The sequence below is a fragment of the Meriones unguiculatus genome, chromosome 2 (assembly GCF_030254825.1).
Source record: "Meriones unguiculatus strain TT.TT164.6M chromosome 2, Bangor_MerUng_6.1, whole genome shotgun sequence".
NCBI classification, from domain to species: domain Eukaryota; kingdom Metazoa; phylum Chordata; class Mammalia; order Rodentia; family Muridae; genus Meriones; species Meriones unguiculatus.
This window is the reverse complement of record NC_083350.1, coordinates 171,123,630-171,138,214: the sequence shown is the minus strand read 5'-3', so window position 1 is coordinate 171,138,214 and position 14,585 is coordinate 171,123,630. Positions and strand designations below refer to the sequence as shown.

The window sequence follows — 14,585 nt, the reverse complement described above, 5'->3', positions numbered from 1 at the left end:
CAAACTTGGCTGAGACATTTCTAACTGTCCTTTAAGAAACAAAAAGTTCTCCAGTTAAAAACCACCGCTACAACCTGATAAGCTAGGATCAGATGGAAGGGGAGGAGGTCCTCCCCTATCAGTGGACTTAAAAAGGGGCAGGGAGGAGATAAGGGAGGGAGGGTGGGATTGGGAGGGATTGGGGGGGGCTACAGATGGGATACAAAGCAAATAAACTGTAACTAATATTTTAAGAAAAAAACACTGCTATATACATACCATCACTCAAGAATAGCATTTCCACAGGCACCTGACTTACATACTAATATCTTTATCAAAATAACATCCAATAACATATATGAAAACCCAAAGCCACTGTCATCTAAGTTGCACAGTATAGTTTCCAAATGTAGTTTAGATTCCCTGCAGCCGGTGTTGAGGAAAGTTTTTGTACTATGTGGACTGCCAACCTGCTTCTTCCAGCCATTATGGATACACTCAACAGAAGAAAAGCTCACATATGTGCCCTGGCCGGGGGACATGTTGCCTACAAACACTTCTGAGCTCATGCATGAGAAAGCATTAAATAACATGGCAAAAAGTTACAAGACTGATACACTCAATATTCTAACAGTGAAATTGATCTTTGATAAATAATCCCTAGTCCTATTAGCAACATTATTCCCTTCACTATTTGTGGGGAGTGTAAAAAGAAAAAGAGAAGGAAGTAAAGGGAAGGAGGAGGGAAGGAGGAGGAAGGGAGGAAAAAAGAAAGGAAGGGAGGGAGGGATTGTAGAGAGGGATGGAGGGAAAGATAGATGGAGAAAGGGATGGAGGGATGGAAGGATGGAGAGAAAGAGGAAGGCACTGGGGTGTACCTCACTAGTATACACTTTGCCTTGCTTTCGAGGCCCTGGTTTCATTCATCAGCAATGAAAATACAAAAGGAAAAAAATTAGAAGGTCAGCATGCATCCCACATATGGCCATCACCTCAACCTCTCTCAATTCAAAACATTTCTCCCAGTTCAAGCCTCGCTGTCAATCTCCTTCTAACACACTGTAATTATTCAGTGGGAACCTCAGAAGTGTGGTGTGGACAGCTAGCCTTTTGTGCCCAGGGCTCATCCTCTCTGGGATGGTTGCTACGGCTTCTCTCCCAGCATCTTTTCCCTGAATAGCCTTCCTTGTGTCCATGAGATCCTACTCATTTGAGTCCATGCCCCCAAAGCTGAAAGGTCTATACTTTTGTGTGAAGCAAAGACAAAAACCTGATTCTTACAATTAAAGAGAAAATGAACAAATGAAGCGATCCTGAAAGAAAATTAAAGATGATAAAACTCAAAGCAGATGTCAACTAATTTACAAATGTGACACACAGCTCAGCGGGCCAGATTTTAGACTTCAGGCCAAAACAACAAGACTATCAAAAGAAAAACAATTAGCATCCCAGAGAGAATGAAAAACTGAAGCAGACGTGCCTTCCTCTTGCCAAAGATTCTGAATAAATCGGGTGAGTTTTGTAAAGGGCAGCAGGTGAACCTATTAGCATTTTCTCGGTTCCTCTGTCTCTAAAAATGTGCTTGTATTTAAATAAAAGCCAACAAAGTCTAAATGACAAGCAGAGCATTTAAGTTTTGAAATCAATTCTGGGGAAACAAAAGAGGAGGCGTAATGGCAACTGTGGATTGACAAGGTGAAGGTTAGGAGTGAGGAAAAGAGACCTATACCTTGCAAATGGCATGCCCTTTGTGGCCTTCTGGACAGCCCTTAACAATTGAGGTGCTTGCTTGTCAGGCCCAGTCAAAGCAGGAAGAGGAGAGCTTGTTCTTGGTGACCTTGTGACCAGCAGACTTTGAGTTCAGTGGCCATAACAGTCCATCACAGCTTCTCAGACCTTTTCTACTTGAAACTTCTTTACAGCCAAGAAGTTTTTGTGACCCTAGGTGTGTGTGTTTATGTGTGTGTGTATATAAAAATGCATGTACAAATCAAACACTAATTATTTTAAGATAATTTTTTATTTTTTATCTTAATTTTTATTAATTGCACTTTATTCATTTTGTATCCCCCAGAAGTCCCTCCCTCCTCCCCTCCCAATTCCACCTTCCCTCCCCCTTCTCCACGCATGCCCCTCCCCAAGTCCGCTGATGGGGGAGGTCTTCCTCTCCTTCCTTCTGATCCTAGTCTATCAGATCTCATCAGGAGTGGCTGCATTGTCATCTTCTGTGGCCTGGTAAGGCTGCTCCCCCCTCAGGGGGAGGTGATCAAAGAGCCAGCCACTGAGTTCATGTTAGAGGCAGTCCCTGTTCCCATTACTATGGAACCCACTTGGACACAGAACTGCCACGGGCTACATCTGTGCAGGGGATCTAGCTTATCTCCATGCATGGTACTTGGTTGGAGTCTGAGTCTCTGGGCAGTTCCCTGTGTTCAAACTTTTTGGTTCTGTTGCTCTCCTTGTGGAGTTCCTGTCCTCTCCAGATCTTACTATTTCCCACTTCTTTCATAAGATTCCATGCACTCTGCCCAACAGTTGGCCATAAGTCTCAGCGTCTGCTTTGATAGTCTTCAGGGCAGAGCCTTTCAGAGGCCCTCTGTGGCAGGTTCTTAACTTGTTTCCTGTTTTCTTCTTCTTCTGATGTCCATCCTCTTTTCTTTTCAGGATGGGGATTGAGCATTTTAGTCAGAGTCCTCCCTCTTGGTTAGTTTCTTTAGGTGTCCAGTTTTTAGTAGGTTTATCCTATATTATGTATCTATATGAGTGAGTACACACCGTGTGTGCCTTTCTGCTTCTGGGATAGCGCAATCAGGATGATCCTTTCCAGTTCCCACCACTTACCTGCAAATTTCATGATTTCCTTCTTTTTCATTGCTGAGTAATATTCCATTGTGTAGATGTACCACAATTTCTGTATCCATTCTTCAGTTGAGGGGCATCTGGGTTGTTTCCAGCTTCTGACTATTTCAAATTTTTGTTTTATATATAACTTCTTATTTATATGTTTGTAAGTATATACATTTATATATGATTTAACATATAGTGTTCAATTAGCAGGTTTGCATAATAATGAGACAGATGTCCTTGCTTATTTTGACAGGAATAATTAAAGTTTCCTTGAATATTTAATACTGCCAGACATAGAGCATCTTTAATGTTCTTTAGAGTTGATTATTATTTTATATTTATAATTACCAGTGCTGAGATGCCACTTCACATGAGTACAAAAGGGCAGAAGACCACGTAGGTCCATTTCAGACGCTGTTAGAAATTCTGTCTGGATACCAAGTACTATCTTTTTTTTTTTTTAATGAAACTTGCTGGGCTTTCAAATAGCAACTTCTAAAACCAAACATCTTAACACTGAGCAGTCCAAAGGCATAGGAATTTAGTAGCTGTGTGCTGAGAGATGGTGGTCAGAAGACACTGGGAGTACATTTCCATCATTAACCCATAATTTAGTTATGTTTATATGAGAACGGAAAACTTCTGCACATACAATAGAAACATGCCAGTCTTGAATTCGAGCTGACGTGTTTCCGGCAGCATTGGCTGGTGGTGTGTGGTTGACGACATGCACAGTGCAAGTGCACACATATGCTCAAACCCAGGCTGCTGTGAACTTGTGCGCGCGGCCTTGGCCTGCGTAGCCACAAGCACATTACACACTTGGTTTTTAAGTTAATATTTTGCCATTGCACCTTCACATTCTCCCAACCCTCACATTCAGTTTAAGGTGTCAGGCACCAGAAGATGCCTTCACCAAACAAAAGTGGCACCAGAGAGGCCAGCCTCCTCCAGCACCAGCAGAAGGGGACAATTTGTCGTATGTGTTTTTAGCAGGAAGACAGACTAGGGCCCCAGTGGGAAAAGGAAACTTTGAGGAATGGCAATTGTGGAAAGAGGGATGGGGAAGTAAACAGGAGAAAAGATGGAAGAGGGAAGGAGGGAGGATGGTGATAGTGAGGAGCAGAAGGAGGAATGATAGAAAGAGTCTCCAGCCCAAGAAAGTGAATGAACTGTTCCCGTAGACACGGCTTCTGGAGCCTAGCCAAAGCCATTGGAGTCATGAAGGGGGAAAGTTATCTGTAAGAAAAGTTCATGACAAAATGATTCCCTACAGCTCTTGCTTAATTAAATAGGTAATTGCTCTCCTGTTGTGTTTTCTAGAAATGATGGCAGTAGAAATTTTGTGTCTCTCCTTTGTTTGCATGCCTTAAAATTAAAACCGAGAATGAAAAGAAAACTATAGCCAAAACCAGTTGGGTAGGCATAAAACTAATGGAATGATGGAATGATGGTTAATTTTTTTTTGGGGGGGGGTCAACTTGACTGGGTTTTTAAATTAATTTATTTATTTAGTCACTTTAAAGCTCTATTTTAGCCCCCTCCCAACCCTCCCCTCCACACCAACTTACCCCAGCTCATCAAGTAGCATCAGGACTGAGCTTATCCTCATCCCCTGTACTCTGGCTAGGTAGCTCTGCTAGAGGAAAGTGATTGAAAAGCAGGCAACACAGTCCATGTTGGAGAGAGACTTCCCTTACTAGGGGACCTACGTGAAGACCAGGCTGCCCATCTGCTACATCTGTGTAGGGGGCCTAGGTCCAGTCTATACATGGTCCTTGGTTGGTGCATGTGACCAGCTGTCTCGGGATCCTACTTCTATGATTCTTCCACTATAATAGACTGTAGCCTTTCACTGTGAGCCAACATGAATCTTTCTGTACTTACATTGATCTTATCAGGTATTACGACGCAGTGTCATGAAGAGTAACTAAGGTGGATGGAAAGAGATGACACAGTAGATTAAAGGAAATGGTACCCAGGCCTGTGGGATGATTGGAGGAGAGATAGAATGAGACTGAGTACCAGTGAGTATGATCCTCCTTGGAGTGACAGTGACGAGAGGCGTTGACCTAATATGCAGCCACGCAATGCAGCTTGTGCATCTGAACTTTTGCCTGAATGTATGTCTGTGCCGCATGCCCACAGTGCCCACAGAGGCAGAAAGAAGGCATTGGATCCCCTGGAACCAGGGTTCTAGGTGGTGATGAGTCAATGTGTGCCTGGGTCCTCTGGAAAAGCAGTCCATGCTTCTAACTGCAGAGTGGTCTCTCCAGCCTCATTTTATTTAATATTCACAATAAAATATCTTCATGTGCTTTAGAATTGTAGAGACTTCATATAAAGTATAATTGAATGAATTCCCCTAGAAGAAAGGGGAACTGGAAAGACAGGTCAGTGGTTAAGAGCACCTGTTGCTTTTTCAGAGGACCTATGTTCAGTTCCCAGCACCCACAGGGCAGCACACAACCGTCTGTATCTCCAGTTCCAGGAGATCCAGTCCCTTCTTCTGTTCTCCATGGACTCCATGCACATGGAACACATAAACTCACACAGGCTCACACACGTACACATAAATAAAAAATAAATTAATAATCTAGCACACAATTTAAGCCTCTACTCAAATCCTATCCCCTTATAGACCTGAAGTAACATCCACATAAACCCCAGGCAGTAACCAGGGAAGCCTCCTTTCCTTTCTCCTTTAGTCCTATCCAGTGGATCTCGGGTTTTTGTGTGGATAAGAGCTATATTATAAACAGCGCTTATGTAACTCACAGGATTGTCCCAGGCGACCTCTACATATTCCTACCAAAATTCACACCAGTTCTGCTCATGTTTTCCATCACACTCTAGAACGTCGTCTTCAATCCTTGATCCCATGAAAGGCTGCTGTTCTCTCGACCTATGGCTTGGTACCCCTTCCCTATGAGAACTTTCTTTCCCATGATCCTACTTTCCTCTGAACTTCTGTAGCTTATAGCCCTCGCCAGCCCTCCAGCTCTCAAATCACGAGGTATCTCTCTGTGTCCTACTTGCCTCCAAACTAGAGCACTAGTATTCAACAGAAAGATATTCTCTAAGTGCTTATTAAAAAAAAAAAAAAACAACTCATTTTTTAAAGGCAAGACATGTTTACACAAAGGAAAAAACCTGACTTTTTGAGACCAACGGTTGGCTCAAGGAATGCACACAAGTAGTTTCGGGACATAGGGACATAATTAAAACCATGTTACATTCTGGACAGTATTGTCCCTGCTTAGGAAAAGTTGAGGGTACTCCTACCCCACCGAGGTAACATAAAGATAAAACTGGAGTTTCAACAAGAAAGCAGTATATATTTTTTCCATCTAGAGATGCCCTGTACCAAAAGAAAACCCTAATGGCCTTTCGTGTCAGTTGTGTGGCTGCTGTGACCCCTCTATACATATGAAGCAATAGTTTCAGGTTTTGCCCTGCTTCTTAGCGAAGAGGTGGCGGCTACCATGTGGTTCCATTTATGTCCCATCTGTTATTCATTTTCCTCGTTGGTCGTCCTTCCTTAACCAGTACTTAGGGCTAAGGGGAGGTCTTTAAAGGTATTTCAGGAATTCATTTATTAACAAGAGACATAGGTAGGAGACATCATTATCAGCTCTGGAGAAAATGGAACCAGGCCAGTGAATATGAGACCCCAGCAGGGCTGACCCCACAGGGTGTGGACAAAGGGGGATGGGAGTGGTGGTGTCCCTGCCTGAAGCCTGAGCAGCACAGCTGCAGCTTTGCTAGGAGACCCAGGAACACAGCACTATTCAAACTACAGGACACACCGAAACATAGGCGTTTGTGGAGTGCCTATGTCCTGATGTTACATTTCAAACAGGGGCGAGCACAGCCAGGCTCTAGCCTGGATGAGGAAAAGGGCACTTGTGGTGTTTTCTGAGTCTTGAACATGCTTGCAGTTGGGGTTAAGAGAAGGCACTTATCCCAATCAGTGTAAAGTTTTCTCAGTAACTACACAGCACTCGGTTCCAGTATCTGGCTCCTGGAGCACACGACTCAAAGATACTCGAATTCAGCCAGTCTTAGTTACCATACCATCACCCGTCTCAAAATATGTACTGCTTATTCCAAGATAGAGTAACACTCAGGCTAAACAAAACACCTTCTGAAAGGCAGTGTGTTTGGGAGGCTGGGGAAATTAAGTGAGCTGGCTTTGGAGGCATACACTTTTGCTGAGTGTTGAGTTGGCTAAGGAGCTTTGTAGCTGTGAGCTGCTTCCTCTTCTGTAAGTGAAACCTCTTACAGACTCTCCCTCACTCATTTGTATAAGAAGGAAATCCTGAACTGTAGATTCCCCCTGCTCTCAGTTCTGAATATGTTCTAAGACCCCTCAGCCTAAAATCGAGGATCGTACACAAGCCCTATTTAATCTCTGGGTTTTCTAATGCATGTATATCTATAATAAAATTTATTTTAGAAATTAGCCACAGTGAGAGGATAATAACAACAAATGACTATTAATAAAATAGAACAGTTACGACGATATAGTATCATAGGGTTTCTCTCACTATCTCACAACGTTGTATTGTACTTTCTCTCGCCTAAAGGAAGCACATTAGAGTAAGCTCAAATTGTTAACATGTCTCTGACTTATGCAAATTGCTGACATCACTATCTTTGTGCTCTATTAAGTTAAAAAAAAAGTTAGTTCCTTGAATACAAGCATTTTGATACTACAAGAATTAATAGGATAAATAGAGGGGTCATATATAACCATATAGTCATGGCTATTCTGGGCAAAAGGGTGACGCCCTTGTCTTGGGTGAAACAGAACGAGATGCAATAAAAATTCATCCTACTACTCAGAATGATGCCCAGTTTAACACTCAGTCATTTGGAATTTTTCATTTGCTGTAACAGGTAACCGAACCCTCATAAAGCAAAACTGAAGCTAAAAGGGGACAAACACACTGGACTTAGAACATCAATTGCCCACAGTAAATGTTCCCTCTTTGCGTTCACACTGTGTGCCAGCAAGCATCAGTCCAGCTGGTGGTGCTGTTGGGAAGCTGCTGGGACCTTTAGGTGCTGGAGCCTCACTGGAGGAAGTGTGTCTCTGGGGCAGGCTCCCAGGCTCTCTAGCCAGACCCCAGTTGCTGGTGACTCTCTGTTTCCTGCATATGCAATGCGACCAGGTGCCCTCAGCTCTTGCTACCAAGCCTTCACAGCCATGATGGACAGTCTCCCCATGAATTTCAAGGGGAAATAATTTTTTTCTCTCCCTTCAGGTGTCTCTTTGTCAGAATTTGGCCACAGCAACAGTAAGTAAAGCGTTGTGTTTCTGCCAGATGTGTTACAATGAAAGCATAACAAGAAGGAAGTATTACACATGTTTCTTGCACTTCTGTCGTCACATCCTGGACACTGGTGATGTCTTCCCAGTTGACAGTTCTCTGCTAGCCCATTACCAGGCATAAGAGTCTAGAAAAAGACAGGTTCCCTGTTTCCATAATTCCATCCGACTCAGGGTGCTGCAGTGACGTCACTGCTAAGCACTCCTTAGAAATTTTACAACCTGTGCCACATCCAGACAGCCAGATAGACTATGGCCACCTTCTGTGTTGGGGGCCACAGCTCTCCACATGCCCGCTCTCAACTCTGGAGTCTTGACTACAGACTTAGAATTTATCTGCACCATTGTCTGTTGGTAGTGAAAGCTGAAAAAATTCACCCTCGAATTTACAGAAACCCCCAAATGGATCCCATTAACTCCCAAGAATGCTCGGAGTGTCTCACATTAGGCCTTATGAAGGACTCACTTCTTTCTTTCTTTCTCTTTCTTTCTTTCTTTCTTTCTTTCTTTCTTTCTTTCTTCCATTTTCTTTTTTTATTTTTTAAAATTAATTACAGTTTATTCACTTTATATCCCACCTGTAGCCCCTTCCTTCATTCCCTCCCAATTCCACCCTTTCCCCCTCATCTCCTCCCATGCCCCTCTCCAAGTCCACTGATAGGGGAGGTCCTCCTCCTCTTCCATCTGACCCTAGCCTATCAGGTCTCATCAGGAGTTGTTGCATTGTCTTCCTCTATTGCCTGGTAATGTTCCTCTCCCCCTCAGGGGAAGGTATCAAAAAGCCAGTCCCTAAGATCATGTCAGAGACAGTCCCTGTTCCCCTTACTAGGGAACCCATTTGGACACTTGGATGCCATGGGCTACATCTGTGCATGGGTTCTAGGCTATCTTCATGCATGGTCCTTGGTTGGAGTATCACTCTCAGAAAAGACCCCTGGGCCCATATTTTTTCGGTTCTGTTGCTTTCCTTACAGAGTTCTTGTCCCCTCCAGGTCTTTCTATCTCCCCCTTCTTTCATAAGACTCCCCGTACTCTGCCCAAAGTTTGGCTATGAGCCTCATCATCTGCTTTGATACCCTGCTGGGTACTCTTTCAGATGCCCTCTGTGGTAGGCTTCTGTCCTGTTCCCTGTTTTCTTCCTCTTCCGATGTCCATCCTGTTTGCCTTTCTGAGTGAGGAATGATCAAAATATAGGATAAACATACTAACATCTAAAGAAGATAAGCAAGAAGGAGGACCCTGGGTGAGATGATCAACCCTGGTCCACTTTCGATTCTGTCCTTTCTGTGATAGATCCCCACACTGGTCTCTGAATGCATGGCAGACAACATGGGATTGGTTGGTGGAAATGTGCATTTAGATTGGTCAGTGATCATTCTGATTTTGTGGGTCTGGGATGGGGACTGTGATTCTATGAGCTTCAAGGACTTGGGGTTGCTGGTCTGTGGATCCCACTTGAAGAGCATGTTCAAGGGTCTTGCACTGCTTTCTCCAGATTTCTTATTTCCATATTTCTCCCTGGTTGACCAAAGGCCTGAAAGTGTATAAACAACTAAGCATCTGTATTAAAGAGACCATTCCTTTGTATTGGAGCTTAATATTTTTCTTCTGGTTGCAAAGGCTTCTCTCTTAATGTCTACAATTGTGAAGAATTGATACTCTCTTCCCCCAGACTGCTCCCCACTATCTAGTACTGGTTGGCCTGGAACTTGCTCTGTAGCCTAGACTGGCTTCTAAAGAAGTTCGGAGGGTTTATGAGTCCTGTTTCTTTACGCCATTTCTTGCATGCCCAGACACCAGGAGCCTCTCTCTCCTTCTGCGTGCATTCTTGGGTTGCTGCCATGAAGGAGGGCTTTTACAGTCCTCCCTTTCTTTGAAGGTAAATGTCTATTTACCTTCAAAGTTGAGCATCAATGGCTCAGGACACCTCTCAGTGTCAAAGTTCACACTTGACAGTTATAGCCACTAGAACGTTTCAAGCCAATGCTGTAAAGGCTCTACTGTCCAACCCACTCTTATATATAACATTTTCAGCGACCTAGTGACACAAAGTCATTAATCTCATTTTTAGTTAACAAAATTTGCCTTGGAGTCAGAAAGAGACCTGGCACATCACTAATTAGTAAGTGGGAAATTGGAGGCACAGCCCTAGGCCTTTCCCTCCTAAGGCCATGATCATTCTGTGTTTCTACAGTGCCCTCTCCTGAAATCCTGATCTGACACAAATGAGATCAATTCTGGCAGCATTTCCTTTCAGTGAAGCTGTACCGTGGACATGACCACATTCTAACCCCACATAAATGGGCTTTCACATGGTTCCACCTTTACCCACAGAATAGCTCAGAAAGCAGAACAGAGCTTCTTGGTCCCAGCTGCAGTTCTGTCCTACCACACACAAACACTGTGAGCCGCTCAAGTCCCTAAACCGGCAATGGGACCGTGGGACGGGGGTCGTCTCTGTCATCTTTCTGATGACTGGTGATGACCCAAGAAATTGCTGAAGAGCAAAAACATTAACATCCCCAGAATTTAGGACTCCGGTGTGGATTCAGCCCACTGGGTTTTCCTTCCTCCCTAATAAGCTTACCTCTACAGGACAGTGTAGCCTGGACATGGGACTGAAAGCCAAGATTATCAAACATGAACTAATATTATTTTTCTTTCATTTAAGGGGCCGGGAACGGAGCTTTCCAATCTCTCGGCCCCAACCAGCTTACATCGCCCAGCTCAGAGGAAGCAGAGCAAGCTTCCTGAGGGCGGAGCTGTTTCTTAGGAAGAGTCCCAGCGTGCACAAGAGGGAGGCAATTACGCCCCTCCCCCTGGGTATCCCTAGATCTACTTCTAAAGACTTTACTTTGGCAGCAGAGACCAGAAACCGGTCGGACAGAATCATCTGAGCCTCTTGTAATGTGGTTTGTTGAGTTAAGGCCAAGTTAATATTTAATGCACTACAGAATGCTGGCAAGGCGTTCTGTAGATTACGTCTGGAGTTAAAAATGACAAATGGAAAAGAAACAGCGACCCCCTGCAAGAGACCAGCCCGTTTGCCCCATCACAGAGACACCCACAGGATGAGAGGCCTGCCAGCCTACTCCCATTCATGTTTATGTACTTTCTGTTCTTGAAGGAAAGCAGGAGCGTCCGCTTATCTGAAAAGGAGCTCTGTTCTTAAGACATTTTTCTCTCCCTCTTTTATATTATTTTTTTAAAAGAGGAAGTTAAGGAGCAAGGAATGATATTTTAAGCCCAATCCTTCCAGCTACTGTTTTCCGGCCTTCTACCCTAACTAGAATCAAAACCTGCCTAGCTCCCCAGTTTCACTGGGAAACTCCACATGTTCAGTGGAGTGGTGGCCAGTAACAAAAAGTTCTCTCTCTTTTTTTCTCTGTGTATGTTGGTTTTTTTTTATTATTATTATCATTTATTACAATTTACTCAATTTGTATCCAGGCTGTGTCCCCCTCACCCTTCTCCTCCTAACCCCACCCTCCTCCCTCCTCTCCCCCTATGCCCCTCCCCTATTCCACTGATAGGTGAGGTCCTCCTCCTCTTCCATCTGATCCTGGCCTATCATGTCTCATCAGGACTGGTTGTTGCATTGTCTTCTTCTGTGGCCTGGCAAGGGTGCAACCCCCAGGGGGAGGTTGATCAAAGAGCCAGCCACTGAGTTCATGCCAGAGACAGACCTTGCTCCCCTGACTGGGGAACCCACTTGGAAACTACATCTATGGGCTACATCTGAGCTGGAGTTTTAGGTCCTCTCCATACAACAAGGACATTTGCTTAAACATGTTCGTAGCAGCTCTATTCTTAATAGCCAGAAGCTGGAAACAACCTAGATGTCCCTCAAATGAGGAATGGATACAGAAATTGTGGTACATTCACACAAAGGAATACTACTGAGAAAAAAAAAAAAGGAAATCATGAAATTTGCAGGCAAATGGTAGGAACTAGAAAAGATTGTCTTGAGTGAGGTATCCCTGAAGAAAAATAAGACACACATGGTATATACTCACTCATAAGTAGATATTAGCCACATGATATAGGATAAACATACTAAAATCTATAGTCCTAAAGAAGCTAAACACTAAGGAGGACCCTAGGGAAGATGCTCAATCCTCACTTAGAAGGACAAATATGATAGACATTGGAAGAAGAAGAAAGGGAACAGGACAGGAACCTACCATAGACGACCTCTGAAAGACTCTACTGATCGAGGTATCGAAGCAGAGGCTGGGACTCAACCAAACTTTGGGCAGAGTACAGGTAATCTTAAGAAAGAAGGGGGAGATATAAAGATCTGGAGGGGACAGGAGCTTCAAAAGGAGACAACAGAGCAAAAAAAAAAAAAAAAAAAAAAAACCTGAGCCCTGGGGGCTCTGCAGAGACTGATACCCCAACCAAAACGTTCTCTTTAACCCATCAGAAGGCTTTGGTAGACTAATGCCCTCCCCCTCCCCGCCCATTCTTTAACCCATGTGCACTCCAAGCCTGAAAATTCCAAAACAAGGGAAACTGTATGTGGTGAAAAATCTGTGTGGCCACTCACAACATTCATCATCCTCGTGTGTGGAGACAGTTTCTTCAGTAAGATTTTATTATCGGTTCCTGACTCTCACTCCCTTCCAAAGTCCTTGCTGTGCTCCCTCTGAGCCCGGTGACAGGATGTGAAGATGGCAGAGGCCCGAGACTCTTGCCTCCACTCTTACTGACTGTCACTCTTCACGCTTCACATTTAACAGATAATGCTATGCTCCCCTCCACCTGGGAGGAGTCAGTAGTTGCTGCCTGTGTCTTCCAGGTATCTGGCAGCCCTGAGGTAATGTGGGTGGCCTGGCTTCGCACCCCAGGTGTTCCCAATTCTGTTACTCCACCAGCCTTCCAGGTTGCTGCACATGCCCTCATGGGAATGCATGAGAGAGGAAAGCAGTGTTGCCAGGTGGCTGGGTAGCTGGGTAGAATTTTTTTTTTTAAAGTACAGGACATCTAGTTGAATTTCAGATAAAAAAAAAATTAACATTTTTAGTATAATCATCTTAGTTTAATAAAATACATTTCAGTAATGATGTACTAAAATATAAATGAATACTAGTAATTAATAAAATACTTGTATATATAAATAAATATGCCATAAAACATTAAAAATATATACTTTCATTTATAATATATATGAATATTTTACATAATCAATATTTTAATAACAAATACACTTAAGACATTTGGTGTTTGTATGAAATTCTTATTTGACTTGATGTTTTGTATTATATTGGCAGTACTGACCTACAGTTCTGTGATATGTTCCTCCTAGCATCAGTGGGCATCTAAGGATAACTTGTAGCTAAAATTCTTGAGCCTTTTAGAATCTCTTGAGCCTGAAGTCTGCTTTGGTGCATTACTGAGCCTTGGAGAGGAGGCAGAGAGTCAGGCCTCTGGCTTTGTTCTCAAGTTATTCACAGTGTTATTGGCCTGGGGCCCCATGCTTGAAACTGATCATCAAAGCATGGAAATGTGTGCAGACTAGTGCTAACTCCAGATAGTTAGTGTTGGGACTGTATGGAGCTGTTGGATACCCAGTTGGTAATGGAGAATTTGTTTGTATGAGAAAAAGATACCTATTTTATGTCAGAAGTATGAAGATTAAAAACAGCTCATTTTACCCTGGTGAGTATATGAATTAATAGTAAGGTTTTAATCAATGGTTGTTAAGTGGAAATTAAAGTCACTCAGGCTGGAGTGATGTCTCAGTGGTTAAGAGAACTCACTGTTCCTTCAGAGGTCCCAGGTTCCGGCCCCAGCACCTACCTAATGGCTCACGTCAGCCTGTAACCCCAGTTCCAGGGGATCCAATGCCCTCTTCTGACTGATGTGGGCTCCTGATGTGATACAAGTACATACACTCAGGCATACACATACACATAAAATAAGTAAATTGTTTTCAAAACATTAAAGTACCCTAAGTCAGCTTAATATTTGAATACAGATGAGAGAAATACATTTTGCCTCCCACCATCATTGTCCAGCTCAGTGAGTATCAAAGAGCTGGACCCTCCTCCTTCCCAATGCTTATCTGTTCTTAATCCTAATTAAGGGACTCTTGGCTCTCATGGGCCTCAAATAATACCACATTTGGATTTTTGTCTTAAAAGAGAAAGTTTAATGACCCACAAAGTGTTTCACAAAGTCTTATAAAAGATATTTAGACAAATGGCCCAGCAGTTAATGGCCCTTGATGCTTTTTCGGAGGACCTGAGTTTGTTTCCCAGCACTCATGTTGGGCAGCTCACAACCATCTGTATCTTTAACTCTGATGCATCTACTCCCTCTTCTGGCCTCCACAGGTTCCCGCACACATACTTATAAGTAACAATACTAATAAATCCTATCTAGAGAGCTGCTAATATTGTTTATTTTTTATTAAAAAAAA

At 43.3% G+C, this 14,585-nt stretch overlaps 1 protein-coding gene across 7 annotated transcripts in view; it reads left to right on the top strand.

The window, feature by feature from the left end:
* The window catches only part of Veph1 (ventricular zone expressed PH domain containing 1), a 212,399-nt gene that overhangs the window by 101,305 nt on the left and 96,509 nt on the right, over positions 1–14,585 (top strand). For 5 of the 7 annotated variants that reach the window (XM_021634062.2, XM_021634063.2, XM_021634064.2 and 2 more), the window contains exon 8: positions 8,097–8,129. The exons of the other annotated variants lie outside the window; for them this stretch is intronic. In XM_021634062.2, coding sequence (XP_021489737.1) covers positions 8,097–8,129 — 33 coding nt within the window. The remainder of the gene's footprint in view (positions 1–8,096; positions 8,130–14,585) is intronic. 7 annotated transcript variants of the gene reach the window in all.